The sequence below is a fragment of the Lichtheimia ornata genome (genome assembly GCF_029851405.1).
Source record: "Lichtheimia ornata isolate CBS 291.66 chromosome Unknown scaffold00024, whole genome shotgun sequence".
Taxonomy (NCBI): domain Eukaryota; kingdom Fungi; phylum Mucoromycota; class Mucoromycetes; order Mucorales; family Lichtheimiaceae; genus Lichtheimia; species Lichtheimia ornata.
The window spans coordinates 368,689-387,051 of record NW_026695344.1 but is presented as its reverse complement, the minus strand read 5'-3'; the positions used below and the strand labels follow the sequence as shown (position 1 = coordinate 387,051).

Genomic DNA, 18,363 nt, shown 5'->3' with positions numbered 1-18,363 from the left:
TTTTGCTTTCTCTCGCATTAAATTGAGCGCATCAATTTGTCCAAGATATAAGAAAAGACCACAGCTTGTTGCATGGTATCATTTATTTCAGCTCTCATCCGTTACATACGTATCCTCGCTTAAAGACATGGTTACATTATCAAAGGACGTCCTCCTAGATACTCCTATTTTGTAGGTACTCCGAGCTGCCAATGAATCGTTGCAAGATCACTCCCACTACTACTCTCAAGCAGAGTGATGATGGATACGTGTCGTTATGCATGATACCAAATTTGTGGATGTCCCCGAAAGTTGGATTACCATTGCCGATGTCTCCTTTTCTTGTTTGGGTGAGAGAATGAGCAAGCATAGTTGTTTTCAGGCATTTGTTGGGAGCTGTCAGTTGAAGGTAGGTGTGGTTGTCATGGTTAAAGGCTGAAGGTGGCCCGCCACAGTCACGAGACACTGTAATGTAATAGACTCAGTTGGCTGACTCTTGAATGATATTGCCCGTTACCTGCAACCATACCAGTCGATCGGCTTTCAATCACAACACACACACATACACCATATATCCACACTCGCCAATGTCACAAGCAGCATCAGGTGGTGGCGGTCGACCCATGGGAAAACCAATGCGTTCGGGCGAAGGCAACATTCCCTTTTCCAAGATGGTGTTTGACGGCAAGCGTATGCGTAAAGCAATCCAGCGACGTACGGTCGACTACAATCACAGCTTGACACGTTGGATGCAGGTTCGTATTTCCCATAGTACACGATCTATTGTGCTGGTCAACAATAAAGAGACGTGCATGAGTATGAATGTCTCGATCACAACAGAAAACATGCTGAATTCCATATCTTTTTTCTTTCTCTCTTTATGCGTTGCATTGGTTTGCTCTCTCTCTCTCTCTTGTTTGGCACACGTACCATAGGATCGTGTATGGATTCGAGATCGAAGGGATATTGTGTTTCTCAGGCCAGACGCCAATTTCATTGTGGAAGTAAGTGGATTGGGTGTATATACACATTGAAGGAGAGAGGTATACTCACGTATACGTGCGTGTTCCACAAAGTTGATGCCACCTGCTGCCTATCTCGACAATCCTATCAATGCCGTCACAACCAAGTTTATTCACACATCTACCAACAAGATAAGATATCCTGTCAATGTTGTTCGGGTACGTCATATTGCAATACTATCATCGAGGATGAAGGTACTTAATTCACTGTATAGTGGACACCCGAAGGTCGACGTCTTATCACAGGATCCTCAAGTGGTGAATTTACATTATGGAATGGCCTTACCTTCAATTTCGAGACGATCCTTCAGGTAAGTAAAGAGGATCCCCAAATGTGTTAAGGAGAGAGGGACCTGACATTGATGTAATAGGCACATGATTCGGCAGTGCGTGCAATGAATTGGTCTCACAATGACAATTGGATGGTGACTGGTGATCATAGCGGCATTATCAAATATTGGCAATCAAACATGAGCAATCTGAAAATGTTCCAGGCACACAAGGAAGCTATTCGTGATCTCACGTGAGTGGATTTTTATGAGTCGACGTCCTTGTATACTCACTAAGGAACCATTAGATTTGCACCATCCGATACCCGATTTGCCACATGCTCAGACGACTCATTGATCAAGATATGGGATTTCAACACTGGAAATGAAGAAAGAACGTTGACAGGACATGGTTGGGACGTCAAGTGTATTGATTGGCATCCATACAAGGCGTTGATGGCTTCAGGAAGTAAAGACAACCTCATCAAGCTTTGGGATCCGAAGACGGCCAAGAATATCACAACATTGTAAGCCTTACATTTGTTAAAGGGTGGGGGATATGGTTTACTCATCGCGTTGTGTAGACACGGGCACAAGAATACAGTATTAGCAATTCAATGGAATCAAAATGGAAATTGGCTTGTATCTGCTGGCAGAGATCAACTCGTACGTGTTTATGATATCCGGATGATGAAGGAGCTTCAGGTGTTTAGAGGTCACAAACGAGAAGTGTGCTGTAAGTAACCTTGGGTGGAAACATTTGGCTAGGGATATTAATAGTGTATTTACTAGCTGCAAAATGGCATCCTCAACATGAGCGGTTATTGGCAACTGGTGGTTCTGATGGATCAATGATGTTTTGGCTTACTGGGTAAGTAAACCTCTCATTGTGGTTTGTTTCAATGATTGATGTGTTATTGTTATAGTCAAGATGGGCCGGTGGGTGAACAAGAAACAGCCCATGATTCCAACATTTGGTCTTTAGACTGGCATCCTGTGGGTCATATTCTTGTATCTGGTTCTAATGATCACACAACACGATTCTGGACACGACCACGACCTGGTGAGACGAATGTGGATAAGTTTGATGCAAGCCAACACGCGGCTGAAGAAGCAAGTCGAGAAGAGGAATCCACACGTTCATTTGAACCACCACCTTTCAGACCCAACAATGCACCACCAACAAAGGCTAACGAGCCACCACCATTTCGACCAATCAATGTACCTCGTCCTGGTAGCAATAGCAACAAAAATGAACCTCCCATGTTTCGTCCTCCCAACATGCCATTACCACCACCACCTTTTCGACCTGTTAGCAGTAGTGGCGGCAATAGTGGGTTACCAGCTCAAGTACCATCATCCCCTGGATCAAATCCTATGCCACCAGCACATCATCATCCACCACCCATGCGTCCTGGTATGAATAATGGACCACCACCACCGCCACCATTCCGTCCAATGCCACCCATGCCACCAGATCATTTTAGACAACAGCAACATATGCGAAGAGGTGATCCTCGACAATCCAAAGACCATCCACAACAGCAACAACAACGTTCACCTATGTCACATCCACCTATGCCACCTCATTTCCGTCCGCCTCCTTTTCGACCTGGAGCTAATAATGTCAACACACAACAGCCACCACCACCACCGCCTTTTAGAAACAATGGTCCACAACCAAATGGTCCACCACCATTTCGACGCCAAGGAGGTCCACCCAATTTAGGTGATAGAGGAGGTGGAGGAGGAGGTCCCATGCAACAACAACAGTATGGTTCAGGTAGACAACATCATCCATATCAAAATCGAGGTCCACGACGACATGAACGAGGAGGCAGTGGAGGAGGAGGAGGAGGAGGTGGTGGTGGTGGAGGATCACGCCATCGAAGATATTAGTGTACATTTAGTATCATGTTCGTTTAAATAGGAGAGGAAATGCAGTAAATGTAAACATTGAATACATGACTTTTTTCATCAACAATGATAATCCAGATCTTTAATAAGGTTATCGACATGCAATCCATGTTGCTCGCTTCGCTCGTAAACTTTTGATTTCTCGTTGAACGCCTTCTCACTACCTATGAAGTGATGGTCTTACAATGACCTTACACGTTTACGCAACCTCTTTAGTGTCATGGTCATCATTCGAACAATCAATGGATGTCTTGTCCACATATTTTAGTGTTGCCTCATTCTTGTCATTCCTCTCCTTTGTATAAATAAGCTATCATCAGTATTCAATAAACCTCAGTCTGATCATCTTTGTGCTCTACTCTTGTCCTTGCCTAGTCATAGCCTTGATATCTTGCTCGTTCGATCCTTGTCTTTGCCTTGTCGCTTGGTACGTGATCTTGCACAGACGTGTTGTGATTGTGTGCTTAACGGCCACACTTCCTATTATAGATTAGCTCTTGAATCATTGTGGCTCTTATCCTTGTCCTTGTTCCTTGTTACCTTGTCTTTGCTTTTACCAGGTCAGTTGTTTACGGGATATCCTTATACAATTGATCTAACATTCTTAGTCAAGTCTTGCTATTCTTTCTTGTTCTTGGACCTGAGCCTGCTCTCTGAATCAGCTTCGCTTTGTTGCATAGCAATCATCACACGGAGCTTAGTCAAATCAGCTCGGATCAAAGCAATTGAATCATGGAAATGAATGTCTGGAGCAGGAGCATTGTTCACATGTCATAGAAAGGACAACTATGCCGATTGTAAGGAAATAGCTATTAGCTCGCAGCTTATGGGTTATTATCAATAGTATGTAGGTATTATCCTTCAATCCTTCCATTCATGCAAAACTGCTGAGTTACACAAACACGCCAGTCTGCATCATTTGCTCTATTACTGTCATACTACTTGACGATGACAAACACCGCCCTTCATATAGCATCACGCTTACAAGCATTAAGTTGCCTGTATCTCCGAACTTTACAATGAAACGTGGGGTTTTTATTAGAGTAATGGGCTCGGCTTGGCCAACAGCACCTTGTGTGAAAGTTTCGCGTTCAATGTCGCAAACAGCCCAAAAAATATTTTTTTGGTCGTCGTCGTCGAAGAGGTCGACTCCCAGATCCAGTTTGGCTGGTAGCGACATTGCGAAATCTGGGATTGGCAAGCTTGATCGTGAAACTTTCACACAAGGTGCTGTTGGCCAAGCCAAGCCCATTGCTCTAATAAAAACCCCACGTTTCATTGTAAAGTTTGGATATACAGGCACCTTTATGTTTGTAAGCGTGATGCTATATGAGAAGTGGTCTTTGTTCATTGCCAAGTAGCTAGACCCTGGAGAGCCAAAGATGCAGAAGGACCTCTTTGGGTAACTCAGCTAAAAAGTCAGGACTTCAGGGACGATGCATGAAAGGTACGCAACCCTCACTTTTATGTCATACATTGGTAGCTAATAGCCACTTTTGTGCATTCCCAACTTTTGTGTATTCTATTATAGGTGGACGATGCTCCTGCTCTAGACATTCATTTCCATGATTAAAGTAGGTTGATCCGAGCTGATTTGGTTGAGTTACGCTCACACAAGATTACATCGGTTGAGCTACATCGAGCGTGCTCTATGTCCAGAGTGATGTAATCTCTCGTTGACAGCAGCTCAGTCAAATCAGCTCGGATCAACCTACTTTAATCATGGAAATGAATGTCTAGAGCAGGGGCATGGTTCGCATGCAGTGGATCTCGCAACAATGATGATTGGATAGAAGTGGCCGTTAGCTAGCAATACATGCATGTTCCTAGATGATCCATAAAGTAACTATACATTGACCCTTTCATTCATGCAAACGCAGCTGTGTTACACAACACGACCCTCTGCATCTTTTGCTCTGCCAGGGTCCACCTACTTGACAATGAACAAAGACCATTCTTCATATAGCATCACGCTTACAAACATAAAGGTGCCTGTATCTCCAAACTTTACAATGAAACGTGGGGTATTGAATAGAGCAATGTGCTCGGCTTGGCCAACTGCACCTTGGGTGAAAGTTTCACGATCAAGCTTGCCAATCCCAGATTTCGCAATGTCGCTACCAGCCAAACTGGATCTGGGGGTCGACCTCTCTTCGACGACGACGACCAAAAAATATTTTTTGGGCTGTTTGCGACATTGAACGCGAAACTTTCGCACAAGGTGCTGTTGGCCAAGCCGAGCCCATTGCTCTAATAAAAACCCCACGTTTCATTGTAAAGTTTGGAGATACAGGCATCTTTATGTTTGTAAGCGTGATGCTATATGAGAAGTGGTCTTCGTTCAATGTCAAGTCGCTGGACCCTGACAGAGCAAAGGATGCAGAGGGACCTCTTTGTGTAACTCAGCTACTTTGCATGACTGGAAGGATGGAAGGATGATACTATATACTGTTGACAATATCCCGTACATTGCGAGCTAACAGCCATTTCTTCACAATAGCCACTGTTGTCCACTCTATGACATGTGGGCGATTCTCCTGCTTCAGACATTCATTTCCATGATTGGATTATGTTGATCCGAGTTGATTTGACCGAGATACGGCCAAAGAGGGATTACATCATTCCACACATCTAACCATGCTCTATGTTGCTCAACTGAAGTAACCTTGTATGAGCGTAGCTCAGCCAAATCAACTCGGATCAACATAATCCAATCATGGAACTGAATGTCTGAAGCAGGAGCATCGTCCCACTGTCATAGAATGGGCAACATTGCCGATTGTGAGGAAATGGCTGTTAGCTCGCAATATATGGGATATTGTCAATAGTATACAGTATCATCCTTCCATCCTTCCAAGCCCATTGCTCTAATAAAAACCCCACGTTTCATTGTAAAGTTTGGAGATACAGGCATCTTTATGTTTGTAAGCGTGATGCTATATGAGAAGTGGCCTCGTCTGCACGTCAGCCGCTGGACTCCGACAGAGCAAAGGATGCAGAGGGACCCTTTGTAACTCAGCGCTTTGCATGACTGGAAGGATGGAAGGATGATACTATATACTGTTGACAATATCCCGTACACTGCGAGCTAACAGCCACTTCTTCAATAATAGCCACTGTTGTCCACTCTATGACATGTGGGCGATTCTCCTGCTTCAGACATTCATTTCCATGATTGGATTATGTTGATCCGAGTTGATTTGACCGAGATACGGCCAAAGAGGGATTACATCATTCCACACATCTAACCATGCTCTATGTTGCTCAACTGAAGTAACCTTGTATGAGCGTAGCTCAGCCAAATCAACTCGGATCAACATAATCCAATCATGGAACTGAATGTCTGAAGCAGGAGCATCGTCCCACTGTCATAGAATGGGCAACATTGCCGATTGTGAGGAAATGGCTGTTAGCTCGCAATATATGGGATATTGTCAATAGTATACAGTATCATCCTTCCATCCTTCCAGTCATGCAAAGTAGCTGAGTTACACAAACAGGTCCCTCTGCATCCTTTGCTCTGTCAGGGTCCAGCGACTTGACATTGAACGAAGATCACTTCTCATATAGCATCACGCTTACAAACATAAAGGTGCCTGTATCTCCGAACTTTACAATGAAACGTGGGGTTTTTATTAGAGCAATGGGCTCGGCTTGGCCAACAGCACCTTGTGCGAAAGTTTCGCGTTCAATGTCGCAAACAGCCCAAAAAATATTTTTTGGTCGTCGTCGTCGAAGAGAGGTCGACCCCCAGCTCCAGTTTGGCTGGTAGTGACATTGCGAAATCTGGGATTAGCCACGATGGACTTCATAGTTTGACACAAGATCGCTTTCACCCCGCCGAGCAACATGGTTCTATTAGTAGACCCCACGTTTGATTGTAAAGTTCAGAGATACAGGCACCTTTATGTTTTACATATGCTGTAAGTGTGATGCTATGTGAAAAGAGTTCTTTGTTCATTGTAAAGTAGTATGACTACAATAGAGCCAAAGATGCAGAGAGACGTGTTGTGTAACTTGAGTCAGTCAGCACAGGCGATGCATGATGCTTGTACACTATTTAGGAGTAGCTCCTAAAATGCCGGCTAATAGCCCATTCCTCCCATTCACCTTTGTTGTCCAATACAATGCATACAAGCGATTGTCCTGCTCCAGCCCATCATTCCCATCATTGAACTTTCTTGATTCGAGGGGTTTGGTTGAGTTACGCTCGAGCAAAGAAATATCATTCAACTTGCATAATTTCCAGGTCTCCCACTCCCCGCTTCTTGTCTCTTTCTCCCATTATCAACCGTTACCCCATCCACCGCATGCGAACGATTGTCCTGCTTCAACCCATCATGTCCATTCTACGATTGTCTTGATCCGATCGTCTTTGACTGATTAGCAAGTCCATGGCGTGTTCACAGCCCACTACAACACCCGCTTTCCTCGACACTGTACGTCCTCTTGTACAATCCTCGACCACAATCAAACGTAAAAGCGTTCACTTCAACAGTTGCTGTTAGCAATGTCTTTATTCAATTGTCTCATACAGCGTTCAAAATCTTGTCATTCTACTACAACACACGCTCTTGTACAATCCTTGCGCACGGCCAAACGTAACAGCAGCTGCTATTAGCAGGGTCTTTACTTCTTTGTCTCATGTTACTTGCAACAACATGCCTTGGAGCCTTTTTTATGACAGTCGATAGCCATTGTATAGAAACAGCTTTATTTACGTGTAGCGAATTACTTCAATACATACAAAATCTTTTACATGTGGATATCGGTAAATGGGATGGAAGGGATTGGGTGTATACAATGCGTGGAAAAGAGTGTATCCATTATCAACTTATGCATGATGCTATCAACCTGGATGATTGCTGCATCCAATTATCTATTCCAAGTTGTATCATCCTACTCTTTGCATCTGAATGCCGACGTGAATAATGTCCTTTACATGAAAGCAATGATATTTATTGAAGAATAGGGTATTCATTGATGTTCTTCAATTCAGTTGCAGCAATAAAGGAGTTTGTATAATGGTGGTGATGGTGATGATGGTCGGTGTGTCGGTGTCGATGTCGATGTCGATGGATCACCAAAAGAGGCGCATCTTTACATATTCGGTAATGCAAGTAAGCTCCGGCTATGCGAGATACAAAAAGACAAGTGCACAGTGGATCGACTTGGACACTCACCTTTCTCCCCCGCGTCCTTTTTTTCCCACACACGTGTCATGGCTGCCGTTTCTACTGGTCGTTCCATCAAGAGTCGTCTTGCTCGTTATGCTCCTTTCGAGTGCACCGCTGACCTGTCAAAGCTCAGCAAGCAAGAACACACAGCTATCAAGCACCTCGTCAAGGCTGGTCGTTTCATTGATCAACTCTACTTCCGTCAACATTGGTCAGGCAATGAAGCATTGAGAAAGAAGATCCATGAACAAGGCGATCGTGATTTGTGCGAGTTGTTTGAAATGTACAAGGGTCCTTGGGTACGTGTTTTTAATGGGTATATGCGTGTATGTATGTTGACTCCTTTCCATAGGCGAGTGAAGACAATGACGAACCCTTTGTGGAGGGAGTGCCACCATGCCCTGAGACTGGCAACTTTTATCCTGAAGATATGACCAAGCATGAATTTGAAGAATGGACAAGCACGTTATCCAAGGATGAAGAAGCCAAGGCCAAGAGCTTTTATACACGTATTGTACGCGGCGCTGACAACAAATTGGCCTACGTCCCCTATTCAGAATGCTATAAGGATTTATTGGAGCCTGCTGCCAAGCACTTTCGTGATGCTGCAGATGCATTGAGTGAGTTACCATCATCGGATATCAAGGATGGCAAGACGAGCGTTGAAACGTTCCTGAGATCACGTGCGGAGGCATTTGCATCCAACGACTATCTACCCTCTGAACTCGATTGGTTGTCATTGAGCAAGTACAACAAGTTGGAAGTCACTGCTGGTCCTTACGAGGTTTACACCGATGCCGCGTTTGGTCTCAAGAGTGCATACGAGTTCTACATCCATGCACGTGATGAAGAATCATCTCGTCTTCTCGAAGCATTCAGCGACTTGCAATTTGTGGAAGATCATTTGCCAATTCCCGACAAGTACCGCAATGATAAGCTTATTCCTGCTCCCATTGCAGTTGTCAATCAACTCTACGCAGCTGGTGATGTAGCTACCCCTATGACGGCTGCTTATAACTTACCAAACGATGAGGAAGCTATCAAGAAGGGTGGTAGCAAATTGGTGCTCATCAAGAATGTTCAAGAAGGCAAATTTGCACATGTTCTCACACCCATTGCAAAGCAAGTCATTGCTGCGGATCAGCTTGAATACATCACCAGCGATGCATTCACTACCCATATCTTGTTGCATGAAGTATGCCATTCGAATGGTCCACATCACACGCTTGCTGGTGACACTGTGCGTTCCAAACTTAAGGAGTATCATTCAGCAATGGAAGAAGCCAAGGCTGGTACGTTTTATTATAGTAGGAGGAAGGAAGGAAGGGGATAGGATGGCATTACTAAGATACATGATCGATCCACAGACATTGCTGGTTTGTTTGCAGCCACTCTTTTGATTAAGAAGGGTAAGATTGACAAGGTCACGGACAAGCAATTTTGGGTCACCTTTTTGGCATCCGCTTTCCGAAGCATTCGATTTGGTATTAAGGAAGCTCATGGTCTTGGACAGGTATGGGAGAATGTGTATAGTAGGAAAGGAGATGTAGCAATGCTAATACAATGATCATGATAGGCATGTCAATTGAACTACTTGGTTGAGAAGGGAGGTTTCGTATGTGATTCCGAGAACCGATACCGCGTCGACTTTGACAAGGTGGAACAAGCTGTTTCTGATTTGACACATGATATCATGATCCTTCAAGGAGATGGTGATAAGAGTGCAGTGGACGCATTTATTGGAAAATACGGTGTGCTTTCTGAAGAGACCAAGACTGCTTTGGAGCGTATTGAGCATGCAGCTATTCCTGTGGACATTCGCCCTATTTATCCTATTGCTGACAATGAACAATAAATTGATTTTCCTGCGTATCATTCATCTTTGTCTTTTTCCTTTGTACTTTCATAATGTCCCATTCACCTTCAACGGGTCCTCAACCACTGGCTGTCCGAGACTTATACACGGGTCGACATAAACGAGCTCGATTCCATACACCAACCAAGCCTGAACCTTACAATGCTGATTACTTTTCATACATCGCTTCCCATTTCGCGATCAACGATCAACGCCCTCCAGCAGGCACCTTTGAAAAAGCGTAAGTCATTCACAGTTGCTTACGAATCATAGCTAAAGAAGGTTTATTGTAGTGAACGAACACGAGACTTGTATACAGAACTTGAAGCCGACTTGAGCTTTCTTCGACAAATGCGAGGGGTTTGGGAAGGCAAATTAGCACAGCTTAAGGTGAGATGATACTATGACCAAGACATGGGATGAATTACTAAAGGTTAGTTGATATAGATGGATTTTGATATGCTACAAGATATGGCTAGAGCACAACCGAAGGATGTGGATGACTTGATCGATTTGGATAAGCGAGTGGCAATTGTACCGCAGGCGGACGACGAGGAGCAGTCTTCATTACATTCACAGTCAATATCAGCATCTAAAACACCCCTCGTTATTCCAGGAGATATCGAATCAACACAACTCGGATATTTCGATGATGATCCACAGTTGATGAACATCTTAAGCGGTGATCATGAGCATGTATTATGGGATGAACAAGAAGAGGATGACGACAATACCACTGAGATACCCACTACCACCCCCATCACCACTGATCCACGTATAACCATGGAGAAAGAAGAAGATGAGGAGGAAGACAATGATATCGAAGAAGAAGAAGAAGAAGAGGAAATTGAAGATGACGAGAAAGCAAGACAAGCATTGACGTTAATGTTGGCCGAGTACGGTGACCAGCTTTGATGATCCTTTTTACTACAACGAGCCCATTCATTATCCCATCCTCCTCCTTCGTTTCACGAGTAAAAGGCCCCCTTTTCTTTTGGATATCATGAATATGTATGGGTAGTTCAAAGTCAAACCTTTCATTGTACATGTACGTTACTCATCGGATATACATAATACACCTTTTTCCTAATCAAAAAGTTTCCGACCCATGCAAACTGCACCAGGTACATGCATTCATCTTCTCAGGGCAATATGCTCGTGTATTTGCGCGGTCCCTTTTGTTCTTTTTCTTCTTTCCATTTTTCATCCCATTCGACTACTTTATGACAACTACTGCCTTAACAAGCACTCATAAAACACAATCAAAGGAGGTGAGCAAAGAATGAATCATCTTGAATGATCCTATGTATGACTCATTGTTTCAATTGGATGCATAACAAAGATCAGCAAGGAAAAAGAGCACCCTGTATCATGGTTCAATGGTCGATATGAGAAATTACGCACACTGGGAAAGGGCAATTTTGGCAAGGTGTACCTGACTCGAGATCGTTCTACTGGCAAAGAGGTATAGAAAAGGAAAGCAATAAGAACATGTGAGGGGGGCACCAATAAATGAGCGATTGACGTATGGTAATTTTAATCCAGGTGGCTGTCAAGGTTGTGGATAAGACGTCGTTCAAAAGCAGTGATCAGCGACAACATGCACAAAACGAGAAAGCGATCTGTGAGCGGTTTGCAAGTCGACTACGGCACAAGAATATCGTCAATGTATACCAAGTGGCCTCTGATGAATCAAATGTCTTTGTGGCTATGGAGTACGTCGATGGTGGAGAGCTCTTTGAAAAGATCAAACAACGTCATCGTCTTGATGAATCCACAGCACGTCGTTGGTTTCGAGAAATCATTGAGGCTGTCGATTACATCCACAAGAATGGGATTGTGCATAGGGATCTCAAACCAGAAAATGGTAATTCATTGCATATATTTGGAAGAGGAGAGTGAATTGTAATAAGCTGACAACATATTATTAGTGCTGATTGATCGTAAACACAGTATCCGGTTGTGCGATTTTGGATTTGGCAAATTCTGTGAACGACAACAAGTACTCAACACATACTGCGGGAGTCCTTTTTATGCAGCGCCCGAGATGGTCACAGCCACACCCTATCGAGGACCACCCGTCGACATGTGGAGCTGTGGAGTGATTCTATACGCCATGTTAGCAGGCACACTTCCTTTCCAAGGCCAAGACATGCCACAGCTATTTCGACGCATCAATAATGTATCATACACAATGCCTCGTCACATTACACCTGAAGCTGCCAACCTCATTGAACGGCTTTTATGCAAGAATCCCACTCAACGAATCACAGCACATGATTGCCTTAGACATCCATGGCTCAACCACAAAAAGCTACCTTGTCTCCCAACCAATCGACCAACACCTCTTTTTCATCCAACAGCAAGGCAACCATCCACCATCACCACAGCAACCACAAAGGTTTCATCATCATCCATTCTTGTTGAAAAGAAACACTCTCAAAATACAACGTCATCATCATCACCATCATCATCATCACCATCCACCAGGAGTTGCAAATCAGTGTCGCGGTTGCCACGTCCAACGCATCAGCTCCAACGAAAGCAGCTCAAATACACCAAATTCTGGACCAAGTTGCTGTTTATCAGGCACAAGACTCAAGTTGTCCCATCAGCGGATAAGGATCATCATCACCATCGTACTAATAGCCAATCTCCTCGGTCCAGCAAGAGCAAGATCAAATCGGTAGAGAGCAAAGTCGCCCACCAAGTCAAAGGATTACTTAAATCAGCATTTCAACGAAGATTGACTTGATAAATGTTATCTATCCATGTGTTGTGTCCATTATTTTTGGTGTTTAAAGCGGCCATACAATGAGTTTATTGGCATATGCAGTTGCACAGTAGATAATAGTACATGTCATTCTATGCTCGAGTGTTCTTGATAACCCATTACATGATAATCATGAGAGGCGAAGATGCCATAATATAATCCAGGATCATGCATATCGAATGGCAGCGTTGTTGTTTTATGTGGCGGCTCTATAATGGCCGTTGGGTCGACTGGTCGTATCCTTCCTACTCCTCTTCCCACTTCTTGACAACGACACCATGCTCAAACACAGCGTCTATGGTTGGGGACATGCACGAGCGTTGCCGCTGGCCGGAATGCGAACAAGTAACACTGTCTTTAAGCAGCCTGTACAGCTGACAGGACGATCCGATTATGCGCTTGACAAGGTGAATTGAGAGATCAAGTAGCCTATGTTGTGAGCAACAAGCTAATGACGGCAATATGGTGTAGGGCAATGTGACGCATGTAGCTGCTGGTTGGGGTCATTCGTTATTGGCAATTGATGCACAGCGTGTTTATGGATATGGATTGGATCGTTGTGGACAAGCAGGTAAATAGCAAGTTGGTATATAGGAGGGAGCAATCATTGTTGACAGGCGCGTGTGTGTGTACGTTCATAGGGAATGGGCTTGTGTTTGAGAGCAAAGACAAGGTGCATCAGCTGGCCTGTGGGAGAGAACATTCACACATTGTGACGACACAAGGATTATACTCGTTTGGCAATGGAATGTATGGGCAACTTGGCGTGGGCAAAAGCAAGGCTACACATCCAGGCACCTTTGTTGTTGAGAACAAGCCATGTCAGGTTGTCACGCGAGGTACCGTCACTGACATTGCATGCGGTCTGGACCACACTGTTTTCGCAACAGGTAACAATGAAAGGCAACAATCTCACTCGTCCCTTTACTTATTCATATCACCACCATCATCATAATAGACCATCAGATGATCTATGCCATGGGTTGGGGTGCAGATGGCCAATTGGGCGTGGGCGAGACTATTGATTACAATGTGCCAAAGGCTTTGCCATCACTTGGATCTCCTATCAAGAAACTTGCTGGCTCCACTGATTTTACATTGGCTCTTACTGGTAACCATTTGGACATTCGATTTTCATATGTGTGTATATATATATCTCACACACACCTTCTTTACATGCATATGCCGATCAGCTGATGGCCGGTTATGGACGTGGGGCAATTCTGAATATGGGCAAGGTATGACAGGCGCCAAGGTCGATAGAGTAAGTTATGGCAACACAAAGACAATTATGAGTGTGCTTCGTTCAATATCTTATTTTACATTGTGTCTCATGCTTTGATGTTTTTCTCTTATCATAGATTTTGGAGCCCGTGGTATTAGAACATCGGGGTATCACCGATATTGCAGCCGGTGGTCCATTTTCAGTCGTGCTTACAGGTAATAAGGTTTAACCCATGAGCAAAAGAGAAATTGAGATTCTAAAGTCATGTTGAACAGACGACGGTGCAGTACACACATGTGGATATGGCGCTCTTGGGCTTGGCAAGGATGTGATTGAGACGTTGACATTGAAGCGGATACCAGGACTCAAGGATATTAAACGTGTATTTGCAACAACGGATTATGCAGCGGCTATCACAGGTAAAAAAGGGAAAAGGGGACTTATTTGTTGTTTATTGTTATGGATGCAAGCTGATGTTTGTGATTTTTTTCACGCAGCATCGGGTGAGCTCTTTTCATGGGGCTTGAATGGACCAAGCGGAAGACTTGGGTTAGGACATGACGAACACGCATTTGTGCCTCAACAGGTGCCGCTTGACAAACCAGTAGCAGACGTGGCGCTAGGCACCCATCATGCGATTTCCTTGTGTATAGACGAATAGACAACATTATCTCCATACCTACCTACCACACGACATTTGCCACGAGTGAATAAAAACAACACACAATGACGACGATGATGATGATGATGGTGGGAAAATGCACGTTATCTGCTAAAGTCAACAATACGGCACCTCATATTCAACTCTATGATGCCTGATGGAGGAAATGATGCTACGTGGTGCATGGGGTTTTGTCACACGATGGCATGCGGAGCGCGCGGCTCTTGTCCGTAGCAACGACACAAAAAGAACCACACGAACCGTTTTTGATGGAGAATGGTAAAACTCCTTGGTAATATGATGACTCCTAGAATGCACTAACGCAACAAACAATAGGCCATTCTGGGCCATATGGTGTCGTTACCTTCTCTTTTTTCTCCGTGTCTATGTCCTTGAATAATGCGATTATTGGAAAGTGATGATCCCGGGCGTTTCGTTCCTTAATGGGAGATACGACAGGTTGTGTAACCCAGCCGGCTGCAGCACAGTAACAAAAGGGGGAAGAGCAAAAAAAAATGGGTGGGCGGAAATTCCCATTAGAGTATTCAAGGAGGTACGAGGCGACATCAACGGATGATGATGATGATGGATACACAATACACGCATTAGCCTGATCAGCAGGGGTTGTGTCATAATGAAGCAGTTTGCCTATACAAGCGAGGAGGTCTTGTGCCAACAGCAGCAGCAGCAGCAAGCATCACCAGCATCAGCATCAGCATCAGCCCAAATAGGAGGCTTCTCCGGTCCGTGCAGATGCACAAAAAGACGAGCTTACATGTTGGCCGCTGCATGACGACGTTACTTCCCTCTTTTTTTCTTATTCTTATCCCTGACTTATTCTGCTGACTTATTTTTTTAAAGCCGCCCTTACCACTTTTTCTTGCATATTTCCCCTTCCTCTCTCTCTCTCTCTCTCTCTTTTTCTTTACTCTTTCTTCCTTATTTCTCACACAATGACGCATACTCATCGACGTTCCCGCCATGAATCAGGTATGAGTCTTGGCACTCCGCTTACAGAAACATCGTCAACTCAACATCTTCCTCCTCCTCCTCCAATTTGCAGTGCCCTTCCAAATTCATCCATCCGGTGCACTCACTTCACCTAACGCTCAATCCTGTCGTTACGACTCATCGCTTGGCTTGTTGACAAAAAAGTTTATTGCTCTCTTACGTTCCAGTCCTAATGGAGAATTGGATCTCAACCGAGCTGCTCAGCAACTCAAAGTACAAAAGCGACGCATTTACGATATCACCAATGTACTTGAAGGCATTCGACTCATTGAAAAGAACTCAAAGAACCATGTGCGATGGATGTAAGGAAAACTTTTGCTCTGAAAAAAGTAAATTGTTGGGTACCGGAAATGCTCATCCTATTTTCTTTTGTTTGTGCGCTCTCGCAGCGGCAATAGTGGCCATACTGCATCATCATCATCATCATCATCGCCCAACGTTGTTGACCAAAGGAAGGTTGTTTCATCTCCTACATCATCCACATCATCATTATCATCCGTGACATCGGCAGCATCAAGCACAACCAGCAATAACAGCAATAGTGCCAACCTGGAAGAACTGGAACGTCGGCTTGCCTATTTACGGACACACAACGTTTCGCTTGAAAAGGAACACGAGCGACTGGCTGACACTAAACGGCGTGTGGATCATGAAATTGAACAGATGTTTAAGCGAAATCGACAACACTGCTACTTGACATTGGATGATCTCGCTCGTTATCAATCAAAATTGAGGCAGGATGTGTTGGTGGTTGTCAATGCACCTTATGATACCCAAATTACTGTTGATCGACCACCAAAGTATTACCGACCACGACATCAGCCTTATGCCAAGGTATGATTTTATCCATGCTATGTATACATGCAACTCACCTATGAACTTTTTGGATATAGTCAAAGTGCTACATCCGTGTTCCGGATCATTCACGTCAGCCGTTGCACATTCTTTCATTAAAGAGCGAACGTCAGCAACCTTATTGATTTCAGCGTGTATCCAGTCCAACAAGCACATATCAACACACATGCAACAACGCACATATCACTTACACACACACACCACACACACAACTTGCTTGCAGTATATACCATTTCATAACCTCATCAACTACGATGCACATACAACATGTGAGTTTTCCTTGATGGAAGACCGACGACGTTTTTGTTTTTGTCTTTTAGACCTTTGGCCCCATTACCTTGTTGAAACCATGATCATATTTGCTCTCTCTCTCTCTCGTTTTCCCGATCCATCATCATCATCCTATTCACTCCTCATTCTCCTTTCCCCGCGGTTCCCTATATTTCGCACCCCTGGATCTGCTCTCGTATACAGTACTACAAACACACACGCAACACCGAAATAGCAATAACTCCTGGCGAGATGAAAGTTCGCAAAGTACAGGGCACGTTTACAGGCAAAAGGGAACTCTCTCAATCATAATAAAGAAGGCATTTCTGAAAATGGCATTTTGGAAAATTCTCATGCACATTAATGGTGTGTGCCTACATGGGGGAGAAGGTGGTGGATATACATGTGTGGTTTATGCAGAGCGTTTTGGGAACCAGATCTATAATACATGTACACCGCGCGCGCGGGCAAACTCGTGTCCCATGTGGGGTTGGGAATCAAGAATACACTATTTTCAACTTGTTAAACACCCACTCACACATGCGGTTGTCCAAGTCATGCTACTATTGAAAACAAACAAAGGAGAACTAATTTGATAGGCGTAGCACATTTCGATCTGCTGGCACACAACACAAAATAAGATTATCTTTATTCGCACACTTGCCCAATAATAACATGTTCTCAATAGAAGCTCCCAAGCTGTGTACATACATAATTAATCCAATGACAGGATACATATTATACGCCCTATGTACGTAGAAGGCACCCTTTTGGTTATTAACAATGAGCCAATGTGCAACAACAAAGTGGGGTGTATGTAAGTTGCATTAGGGAGATCGATTTCGTTTTGAGAGTTGGAGGGTGAGAGTATGTGAGAGAGGCAAGTTAAGCAACCTATACGGCTATGCCTTTTTAGAAGCAAAGGCGTATGCAGCTGTATATGGTAGGTACCCATTCAGATCCATATTGCACTTTTTCTCCTGGGCATCAGCAACAGCACACTACCATGACCAAACCCCCTGGCTACTATGTAGACATACATATCTTCAATGCTCTAATACGTTTGATTAGTAGTCGCACAAATGGTGCATAATGACGATGGTATCTTCATGGGAAGGATCACTGGTTCATGGGTTGGTGTATAAGATCATCGTATATGTATCAACTTGTCAAGAAGGTCTGGGCCCAAAAAGACACCACAACGCATTGGCGTGTAATATAAACCCGTACATAAAGTTCATGCATGGGTAAGACAAAAGCTTCTTTTGATGCTTGCGGCATCGTCCATCCCTTTCAACATGCTTTACAGAAGAACGGGAGATGGGAGTCAATCGCTTTTAAGAAACTAT

General features: G+C 44.0%; 6 protein-coding genes across 6 annotated transcripts; all 6 read left to right on the top strand.

Moving 5' to 3' along the window:
- Positions 1-566: 566 nt before the first annotated feature.
- O0I10_005871 (uncharacterized protein) lies at positions 567-3,169 on the top strand (the record flags this gene model as incomplete). The annotated part of the gene is made up of 9 exons (XM_058485908.1): positions 567-734; positions 915-983; positions 1,056-1,160; positions 1,217-1,312; positions 1,373-1,524; positions 1,579-1,797; positions 1,855-2,006; positions 2,063-2,141; positions 2,197-3,169. 9 exons carry the CDS (start codon positions 567-569, stop codon positions 3,167-3,169), a joined length of 2,013 nt encoding a protein of 670 aa, XP_058343431.1.
- A 5,239-nt stretch (positions 3,170-8,408) lies between these two features.
- O0I10_005870 (uncharacterized protein) lies at positions 8,409-10,219 on the top strand (the record flags this gene model as incomplete). The annotated part of the gene is made up of 4 exons (XM_058485907.1): positions 8,409-8,663; positions 8,717-9,656; positions 9,732-9,877; positions 9,941-10,219. 4 exons carry the CDS (start codon positions 8,409-8,411, stop codon positions 10,217-10,219), a joined length of 1,620 nt encoding a protein of 539 aa, XP_058343430.1.
- Positions 10,220-10,272: 53 nt separating this feature from the next.
- On the top strand, positions 10,273-11,134 carry O0I10_005869 (uncharacterized protein; the record flags this gene model as incomplete). The annotated part of the gene is made up of 3 exons (XM_058485906.1): positions 10,273-10,460; positions 10,513-10,609; positions 10,667-11,134. The coding sequence occupies 3 exons, from the start codon at positions 10,273-10,275 to the stop codon at positions 11,132-11,134; spliced, it is 753 nt and encodes a 250-aa protein (XP_058343429.1).
- Positions 11,135-11,442: 308 nt separating this feature from the next.
- On the top strand, positions 11,443-12,974 carry O0I10_005868 (uncharacterized protein; the record flags this gene model as incomplete). The annotated part of the gene is made up of 4 exons (XM_058485905.1): positions 11,443-11,490; positions 11,562-11,684; positions 11,765-12,086; positions 12,151-12,974. 4 exons carry the CDS (start codon positions 11,443-11,445, stop codon positions 12,972-12,974), a joined length of 1,317 nt encoding a protein of 438 aa, XP_058343428.1.
- Positions 12,975-13,270: 296 nt separating this feature from the next.
- Positions 13,271-14,878, top strand: O0I10_005867 (uncharacterized protein; the record flags this gene model as incomplete). Its single annotated transcript, XM_058485904.1, has 8 exons — positions 13,271-13,399; positions 13,464-13,563; positions 13,634-13,882; positions 13,951-14,103; positions 14,186-14,256; positions 14,354-14,432; positions 14,493-14,636; positions 14,715-14,878. 8 exons carry the CDS (start codon positions 13,271-13,273, stop codon positions 14,876-14,878), a joined length of 1,089 nt encoding a protein of 362 aa, XP_058343427.1.
- A 953-nt stretch (positions 14,879-15,831) lies between these two features.
- O0I10_005866 (uncharacterized protein) lies at positions 15,832-16,869 on the top strand (the record flags this gene model as incomplete). Its single annotated transcript, XM_058485903.1, has 4 exons — positions 15,832-15,868; positions 15,942-16,191; positions 16,279-16,723; positions 16,783-16,869. 4 exons carry the CDS (start codon positions 15,832-15,834, stop codon positions 16,867-16,869), a joined length of 819 nt encoding a protein of 272 aa, XP_058343426.1.
- Positions 16,870-18,363: the final 1,494 nt, after the last annotated feature.